Source organism: Arachis ipaensis, chromosome B03 (genome assembly GCF_000816755.2).
Source record: "Arachis ipaensis cultivar K30076 chromosome B03, Araip1.1, whole genome shotgun sequence".
In the NCBI taxonomy this organism is placed as follows: domain Eukaryota; kingdom Viridiplantae; phylum Streptophyta; class Magnoliopsida; order Fabales; family Fabaceae; genus Arachis; species Arachis ipaensis.
Genome location: NC_029787.2, coordinates 3,228,183 through 3,238,143, shown reverse-complemented (window position 1 = coordinate 3,238,143; position 9,961 = coordinate 3,228,183). Strand labels below are relative to the sequence as shown.

Below are 9,961 nucleotides of genomic sequence, written 5' to 3'. Positions count from 1 at the left end.
GATTCACCAATTAAATTAATGAACCAATAAATCAATAATTTTACCAATTTTATTAGAGTTCTAACTACTATGATTTCATGTTTTAGGCTGGTTGAGCAATTTTAAATAATCTTATTTGATTTGAAATATTTTTTATATTATAGAAAATATCTTTTTAAAGATAAAAATTACATCTTCTTAAAAAATTTATAACTATTTTTTTTTTTGGTCAGGTTCCAGGCTAACAGAAAGCCCAGACCATAGAAAACCGGAAACCCCAACCCTATGCACGACCCGGTTTTGGACCCGGCGCTGGATGCATCCTCCTTCCCCAAACTGCAGCTGCTGCTCCTATCTTCACGCCGTTCGTTCCCTGTATCTACTCGCCGGAGCTTTCACTTGGGTCTTCAACATCGTCACTACTATTGGGTCTTCATCATCGTCACTACTACTCTGTCCAACGCTAGTAGAAAGACGTTTATAGGATACGAGCCCAAAAATCCATTTGTTAACCTAGCTCTACTATAATTAAAAAAAAAAAAAAGAAACCTAGCTTTACTCTCATCAAAATGGCATCGGAGGAAGACAAGGCGCTGCCTCTCGTGAATACTGATGACGAGCCGGACTCCCACATGATTAATAAGGTAAGCTTCTACGATGAAATGATGAATAATTTTTTTTTGTTTGAATTTGATTATGGTGCTGTGTGAATTGAAGATGGCAACGGTGGAGTCTGAGATTTCTGAGAAAGAGAAAGAGGAGATACGCCTACTTTATGAGAGAGCAGAAAGAAGAAGGGGGCCCGCCATCAGCTACTTTCCCCGTCGTTCCAACAACCCTCCAAATAAGGTAAGCTTATACTTTCAATTTGATTACGGTGGTGTTAATTGATTAGCCCTAACATGTAACCTAATCTTGATGGCATCGGTGGAGTCTCCTGGTCGAGAAGCAGACCTTGCATTAAATGTGCAGAAACTACGATCAGAACTGATTCACCTCGGCCTATTTGATGAGGAAGCCCCAAGAAGAACATTCCAAAGGAGAAGCCTCCTACATAAGGACCAACAGCAATAGTGTGAATTCATTCCTGAAATAGCTTTCCATTTGTTTCATACCATAGAGTCCTAGATCAATTACATTCAAACTATTTTCTCTAGCTAGTTTATTATTTTTAGTTATGGATTATCATCATATAACAATACATGCTTATTATATTGCTGCTCTCTGGATTCAAATTTACTCACAATATTATATACTATATAATAAAGTGCATTATTTCCGTAAGATAACTATATCAAAACGAAAAACGAAAAACAGGATTGTTCACCTCTCAAAAGAACAGGCTTAATTTGATTTTCGGCCAAAAAGAGCTTGCTGTTAGAGAATGATTTTGTGTTTTGGGACTTACCTTCCCGCCCGGAATTATAGCATTTTGAATGATGATGAAAAATGGACTACCTTATCCTATATAGTTTATATCTAAGTTTTTCTTCTCCGGGCTTGAAGCCCCGTATTAGTACCAAAAAAAAAAATATACAAATTTGGATGTTAATACCAACAAAATATTTATAGATTTGGATGTTGTATGATGAGAAAGTTACAAAAGCTTAGAAGTTAGAAACAATGTTCTATTCTGAAACGGAGAAGGTTGGTTGTGAAGGCGAGGTGAAGGAGGGTGGTGAGGTATGTTGTTCTAAGGAAGATGGTGTTGGTGGGGCAACACCGGTTTCAATTACAGGTGATGGTGGTAGTTTGAAGTGTTCTGTTGTTTCTATGGAGAAGCCATTTTGGAGGTTTACTAGGTCTCTACTAAAGAGAAAGTTGGAAGATGATGTTAGTGGCGCAAAGGTTGGGAATGATAAGGTAAATAACAATGCCGAAGCTGTTGAAGTTGGTGATGATGTCAAGCAGGAAATTGAAGATGGTGCATTGGTTGCTGTGTCCAAGGCTAGTACTAAGAGGTGCCCAACAAGTCTGAAGGAGCTTCTAGCCACAGGGATTCTTGAGGGTGTGGCAGTGAATTATGCTCACAGTGTGAAGGCGTTGGCTGATTTTCCTTCTTATCGCATAGGCTCTCTTTTGAGATATGAGTATTGCTGTTGAAAATGCGAGTGTCTGAATTTGAGAAATTTGCAGGCAAGCAAGGCTGGATAAGCAGGGCTTCGGGGAGTGATTAATGGTGATGGGATTGTGTGCAATTGTGAAGATTGCCATGGTGTTGAGGTAAGTAAAAATGAAGATACACTTTATGTTACTGTATAGTCTAAAATATTGTGTGTCAGTTCCTTTGTTTTTTGTGGAACTAGGTTGTGACTCCCACCTTGTTTAAGCTTCATGCTAGTCGTTTAAACAAGTGCCCCCCGAGTATATATACCTTGAGAATGGGAGTACTCTTCGTGATGTCATGAATGCATGTTTGGATGTACCATTAGAAACCTTGGAAGAAGTTGTCCAAAAAGTCATTGGAGGAGGCTTCACCATAAAGAAATCTACCTTTTGTTTTAACTGCAGAGGTTTGAGATTCACTTGTTTGATTTCCTGTACTTTGTTGACGTGCTTGCAAGCTTATTCCAGTCAGGCTAACAAGTAACACTATTTTATCATTGTACATTTGAAGATGCCAATGTTGTGTCGAGACTATTCTGCAATTCATGCATGGAGTCGAAGGAATGCCCTCCTAACCTCCCCACTCAAACAACCGACACCAGCAATTGCAATGTTTCACTTGCAGTTCAATCCAGGTACTAGTTGTTTGCTTGATGATCATAATTAGTATATCATGGAATACTATAACAATTCAAGAAAGAAAAGCATGACATTTGTTGGATAGCAAGGCATTTTTTTTAAGTCATTGTTATATGTAATATAGGTAAGGCCATCGTCAGAATTTACCGAGCATTTCTTTTCTGTATACTAGCCGGATGACAAGTTTGGTTTCAGGCATTCATACATTGGTGATTTATTTGAGTATCATTTGTATAAATGTATTTGCATGTCACTCCTACAGACGTATTACAAAACTGATTGGAATTTCTTTGCCTCAATGTAGTCATATGATTATATAACATGAACTTTTTTACCATTGCAGATCCCAGGAACCCATTGTGGTTCAAAGTCAATAAACAATGGAATGAAGCACAGCACATCTCGTGATAAGAGTGATGGAAAAGTAACTAAGAAGTAAGCATTTGTGTTCTGTTGGAAAGTGCAATTTTTGTGTATGAATTAAATATTATTTTTATTTGTTTCAACATGTATTTTTCTCTCTTATACGTGTTCAGTATTTTTAATCATTAATTTTAATCATAAAATTAATTTTAATAATTGTTAATTTTAATTATAATATATTTTTAATTAAAATCAATAATTAAAAATAAAAAAACACAAATACCATAGTACATGCATGTGAATGCTTTTTATTATACCGTGTGACATGTATTGTAGACCTTAGTCTACGTGCAATAGAGTATATGATTTCCTATCCATATTTGAAGCTTTATAAAGTGAATGCAGGGAAGATGCTATTTTTCATGACTTCATTTGCTATCCATTCTTTTTTCATAATTGTTAGTGCTATAAAACAATATAATACCATAAATCAGTTGAATTATGAGTTTAAAATTTAAAGAATTATTATTACGAAAAAAATCAAAAAAAAATTTATTTGGACTCATTAATTATTCACACAATAATATAATGATTAAAGATCAAAATAAGAGAACCATGAAATTAAATAAGAACAGGAATATTTTTGTTTACTTTTATGTATGTCAATAATCAATCTAAAAAAAGCCCAACTCACCTAAGTTTATTGTCCTCTGATTCTCTCACTTTAATTAATCCACTTAAATTTAATTAAATTTAATAATGTTACTAATTCTTCAAGTGATGAGAACAGTAAATTCTACTGTTGTATCTGAACATTTACTATCAAGTGTCACTTCTAATTCTCTCTCATATACACTTGGCATAATAAGAAAATGGACACTCATTTCTATACATGTAGAAAGACAATCACTTCTACATTATAGAATTCACCTATATATATATATATTGAAATCAATAGGTAGTACATATATTTAATTTCGGCCAAAAACAGGGTTAATATACTCGCAATATATATATATATATTGTTTACCACCATATCTTGAAATCAATAGGTAGTACATATACATTTGTATTTATAATTTAGGTTGAGTTTTAAATTAGATAGATAGCAATAATGATAATGGATTGCAAACTAAAATTGAGGGGTCCAAAATAGCAACTGAAAAAAAAAAAAAAACAGAATTCAAATTGAACAGAGTATTAAGAGTTGTGAGTTGACAACTGATTAAAATTACAGTCAGTTTTGTAACACTTACACTAATAACCAAGAAAAAAAATGCAAATTAAAGGATAGAATCCAGGCTTGAGGGAAAATTAGTCATAACAACAACAACAAATCAACAATAATTAATAGTTTCACTTAGCTTTAAGCCATTAATTAATTACAGTAACAACACTGTCTACCACTTCTTGCATCATCATCATCATCATCTAATTAATCACCTTGAGATGTCACAATTTGAGGTGTATGATCCTACTTGCTCAGCTTCCCAGCTTAACTTAGATGCAACTCTTTCATGTTGTGGGGAATATTCCTACAATTACGACCATCATAGTATATGAAGAATCAATAAAAGAGTTGAAAGTAAGAGAATGTATATAACAGAAAAAGGAAATAAGCAACACAAATTCTCCTTATTCGAATCAGGGAAGAAACTCCACTCAATTATCAAATCAATCATTACTTCTCACTCACTCTGCTCCTCTCTATTCATACCCCTCATTCTGCTACGTAACTAACTATGATAATTATTCCTTTGTTGCACACTCTTCTCATGCATGGTAGTCCATTATCCATGTTGGAGGTCTTCTCACTCTTTTGTTTTGGATCTCATTTCGATTGCTTGGCTCAATACCTTTCTTAATCTCAAGTTCTTAGTTTGCGCCTCTATAAGATAGGCAATTAATCGTATCATATAGTCTATAAACTAGAATGTTAAAGATATACTTTCATAAGCAACCAAATGCTATTAATTATTTATTTTATTCCTCCAAAAAGATAAAAAAAGTATAAGAATTAATTTGTTGAAGACGTGAAGTTAATAATAGTCAATAATAAAAATAAAAAGATACATTAGTAATTCATTACACCATCCTATGTTTCATAATAGTTCTTGAAATTCACACTTTATACCGATTTAGTTTTTAGAGTTTCAATTACACTATTATCAATTCTCGAAATTGATCTCCAAGTATCATATCGACCCCTTTCTGATAATGACTCAGCAAATAAAATGATAAGATGGCACTCCAATGCCATGCCGGATACGGAAGAAACGACACTATTTATTTTTGTTGACACCCAATTAACAAAAAAACAAAGAATGAAGTGTTTGTATGTTCAAAGCTTTGTGCAAACCATTTTAGATGATAGCAAATATCAAAACGAAGTCTTTTTTGTTTTTATTAGGGGTACCAAAAGCAAACGATGCCATTTCATTATGTCCAGTGTGGTATTGGAGTGCCAGCTCATCACTCCATTTGTTAAGTTATTGTTGAAAATGGATCAAGAGACCACTATGATGTCCAAAAATCAATCTTAAAAATAATAAAAGTGCAATTAAAATCTCATAAACTAAATCAACACAAGACGTAATAGAAATTACTTTGAGAATTTAATCCCAAATTGATCTTAAAAAATGTTAAATCTAACATTTTGGTCTATAATAAAAATTTGTTATTTATAAGTCTATGAGAGTTTTTTTGAATAAATTGATCCTTTAATTTTGTCATTTTAAAAAAGATTAATTTATCATATAATAATATTTTGCTATGATGCATGAACACTGACACGGACATGGGACACGACACGACATGGGACACGCCGACATGCAAATTTTAAAATTTTACATGACATGGGGACACACATATACATATTAAATATAAAGTATTTTTTAGATAAACCGTAATGATATTTTAATATTTTATTGATATTAAAATATAAATTAATTTTTTAAATTATTTTTAATATCTTATTTTAATTATATCAAGTATTTAAAATATTTTTTATTTTAATAAATAATAATATATATTATATGTAACTTTATTTTAAGAATATATATTAAGAATAAGACTGGACACGCTGACACGTAATGGTATTTAGGTGTGTCCAAATGTGTTCAGAGAAGAATTTTTATTTTTTATTGAGACACGGTTTGAACACAGCAGACACACGTGTCGGACGAGTGTCGGTGAGTGCCGTGTTCGAAATGTGTCCAACACGCAGACACGGCAACTATAGAGGTACATAAACACTAAATTATAATTGAAATATATAACATTTTTATTTTATCTATATTAATATTTTCACATTAAAAAAAACATTTATCGATGAATATTATATGGATGATGATAAGGATATGGTGGATCAAATAAAACAAGGCATAGGCATAAAAGAGAATCTAAAGAAGGGTATATGGAAGATGGGAAGAAGGGCCAAAATTGTTCAGAAGGGAAATGACCCCAGATTGCCAGGTGTATTGATTGTTAAGTCTATAAAGCATAAAGAGGTCCTTTAAAATGTGAAATAAAATGCTATAAATTAAATACTAATCTAGGATTATCAAATAAGCTAGTCTGATTTGTCTAAATTTATAGATTATACGGGTTAATTTATTTATTTTTTTCTGTAGGTTTTAATATTTAGGTTTAATTCGTTTATGATCAGTCCGATGTATTATACTATAAGATTTAAGTATTATTAAATTATTTATGGTCATATTCAATATATATGTCTGATTTATTGAAAAAAATAGATTACTAAAATTGGTTAATAACTATTTTAGAATTAATACAATTAATACTAAATTAAAAAAATAAACAATACATAACTCATAGATAAGAGGGACAAAGTGCAAAATCCATAGACAAACAGGGATAACAAAAGTGAGGTTGGAATTGAAAAGAGGAACCAGCATGGTTGGGAAAATAATAATAAAAAATTAATATTGTGGTAGAGGAAGGAAAAGTGAAATAAGTGAGATAGTTCTCTCTGTCTCTTTGGTTTGTTTGTTTTCTTTTTAAGGTAAATTATACTTCTTGAGTTTTTGTTTCTAAAGTTTGACAAAAATTTAAAAAATATTTTTAAGTTTTATTTTGTGTTAATTTTGTTCCAAAAGTTTATATTGGTTTTAAATTTTTTGAAAATTTAGCCGTCGATAATATATTTGATACAAATCGAAAATTTTTGGGACAAAATTGAAACAAAATAAAACTTAGAGGCATTTTTAAAATTTTTATCAAATTTCAGAGATAAAATTTATAATAAATTAAAAAAAAAAATAAAGAAATAATTCTTACCCAATAACATGGCGACCTCCATCATAAACAGCCTGAGAAATCAATCCCATCAAACCAATGCTGCCTCCTCCATAAACCAAATCAATATTTCTTGACACCTTTTTTAAGATAACCAAACAGAACCCAGAAAGCTGGTGAATAATTAATATTTATATATGTATATAACAATATATTAACTATATTATAATAGCCTTTCACACTTTATATATTCTCCTCTATCACCAACTACACTATACTATAATTTTATGAAGGTGTGAAACACATGATGAGTAGTTTCGTGATATAATTATTTACATGTTTTTTATTTTTATTAAATTAAACTTTTAATTAAAATGAGTAGTTTCGTGATACGATATTCATGTAAAATAAACTAAAAAAAAATTATACACAATTATATTTTAATATATACTTTTTCTTATCAACTTAAAATTTTTTAAAATACATAGGTTCATAACATTAACATGAAATATTATGTAGATGAAATGTGGATGAAAAATGATGGATGAAGGAACGAAGAAACTTATCAACGGACACCAAGAAAAGGTTGAACCAAACCAAGAATACAAAAAAAAATATAAAAAGAATATATAAAAACATAATTAAAAGGGAATTCAATTTGACACTTCTGAAATATTGCATGTAAATACTCAATTCCCAAGAAAAGAAGACATCAAAAGAAAAGAGTATATTATATTTTAGAAAGAATTTCAAGTATANTATAATACAATAATAATAATAATAAAATTTATTTAATTAATTTAATTAATTACCAGTTCTTTGCCAAGGTCAATAGCAGCATCCTTATAGCTACTCTTGTTCCCAGGGCTACTACCACAAAACACACATACCCTCTTGAACCTTGATGATTCTTCTTCTTCTTCTTCTTCTTCTAGTTGTTGTTCTTGTTCTTCTTTTTCTTCTCTCTTCATCATCTCACACTTGATTCTCTTGCCTTCTTACTTTGCATATATTATAATATATATACTATATATGTTGAAGTAGTAGTAGTAGTAGTAGTAGTGTTTCATTTCATATGATGAGGCTATATATGTAAGAAGGGTATGTAATAAGGGGTGTATCCTATTGTGGAACATAACATAACATAAGATAAACCATATTAATTATATGTTAATCACATCATCATGACCAGAATAGGGTTGTGTGTAGAGAGAAGAGAAAGAGAAGAAGCATTTGATCCATACATAAACGTGTGTTTGTTTTTTACTTTACCTATGGACTATGGTCCCCTATACCATAAAAAGAAATTAATACAATTTAAATAAAAAAGGCACTAGTTTCCGTGGTCCTATGTATTTCAAGATGACAATAACATCATTATTATGCGTTTTTGTTGAATTGGGAACACAAACATGAATGCTGTCCTGTGATCTCTCTCTCTCTCTCTCTCTCTCTCTCTACAGTGTAAAACTTCAATTTTATTATTGATTATTATTATTTAGATACTTAAATCAATACGTTAATTATAAATGAAATTCAACAAGAATAGAGTTGAGATTATCCAAAAGCAAATTTCTTATCAAGCTAATAATCTCAATCAAGTGAGAACATAGTAACATATACACGCACCCAAACATTTTGTCCTTTTATTGTTGTTCTATGAATTAAATTATGAATATCTTTTTAGAAGGTAAAGAAAGTAACTAGAACACACTAAAACGGTAAGCGTAAAATCTGAGATTTTAGGTGTAGTAATATATAGGGTTAAATACGATTTTAGTTCCTAACGTAAATGTCAAAAATTTATTTTGTTTTTTATCTTTTTTTTTTTAGCGCCGCCGCCGTCGTTGCTGCTTTGTCGCCGTTTTCGTCATAATTTGCAGCGTCGCCACCACTGCCGCAGTCTTTTCCACGCGATCCGCCACTACCACCACATCTCTCCTCCTCTCGCGATTCGCAGTTTATCGTCGTAGCCCCTTCTACTTTCACCACTGCCGCAGCTCTTTTTTCTTTAATTTTTTGTTTTTGTTTTTGTTTTTGGTTTTGCTTTTGTTGTTGCTTTGATTTCATTATCCATTGTTGTTGTTGGTGTTGTTCTTCTAGTTATTGTTATTTCATTGTTGTTGTTTCATTGTTTTTGTTTTCTACTTTTGTATTCTGCTTCTGTTTTTGCATTTTGAAAAAGATGGGGGAAAAATATTTTCATTCGAAAGACGATTTTTAAATAAACTGAAACCTTTGAAATCATTTTCTAACGAAAAAAATTAAAAACGAAATAAATTTTCAATCCCTACATTAGAGACAAAAATCGTACTTAACCATAATATACAATATATACTATATAGTCCTTTTTGACACCCACATAGGAATTCAGACATATAATATACATTGATCGTCATAGAGTTGGGACCTGCTTTCTTATTTAAAATTATTCCTTTTCTCTTATTGCAGTTATTTTAAACTGTTAATATGGTTTTCAATACTAGTAATTAAGACTACATACAAAAACTAGTTGAAAGTCTTACAAATTTGGACCTACTAGAATTTGGGTTTAATTATTACATTGATTACTATAATTTTATTAAATTTATAATTAATTTTTTATATTTTTAAATTA

At 30.9% G+C, this 9,961-nt stretch overlaps 3 protein-coding genes across 5 annotated transcripts in view; 2 read left to right on the top strand and 1 right to left on the bottom strand.

Moving 5' to 3' along the window:
• Nucleotides 1-1,193, top strand: part of LOC110262348 — a 5,557-nt gene extending 4,364 nt beyond the window's left edge. The window contains exons 1-3 of one of the 2 annotated variants that reach the window (XM_016331969.2): nt 465-623; nt 697-828; nt 913-1,193. In XM_016331969.2, coding sequence (XP_016187455.1) covers nt 549-623; nt 697-828; nt 913-1,053 — 348 coding nt within the window. In that variant the 5' untranslated portion in view covers nt 465-548 and the 3' untranslated portion in view covers nt 1,054-1,193. Of the gene's footprint in view, nt 1-464; nt 624-696; nt 829-912 lie in introns of those variants that run through there. The other variant, XM_021117782.1, reaches the window with a different exon arrangement.
• The window catches only part of LOC107629233, a 15,912-nt gene extending 14,649 nt beyond the window's left edge, over nt 1-1,263 (top strand). For both annotated transcript variants that reach the window (XM_021117780.1, XM_021117779.1), the window contains exon 4: nt 1,034-1,263. The gene's annotated coding sequence lies outside the window, so the exon portion shown is untranslated. The remainder of the gene's footprint in view (nt 1-1,033) is intronic.
• Nucleotides 1-8,563, bottom strand: part of LOC107629231 (cytokinin riboside 5'-monophosphate phosphoribohydrolase LOG1) — a gene marked incomplete in the record, with an annotated part of 25,013 nt that extends 16,450 nt beyond the window's left edge. Inside the window, 2 exon segments of the mRNA XM_016331964.2 lie at nt 7,387-7,484; nt 8,157-8,563. Of these exon segments, the coding sequence (XP_016187450.1) occupies nt 7,387-7,484; nt 8,157-8,318 (260 nt within the window).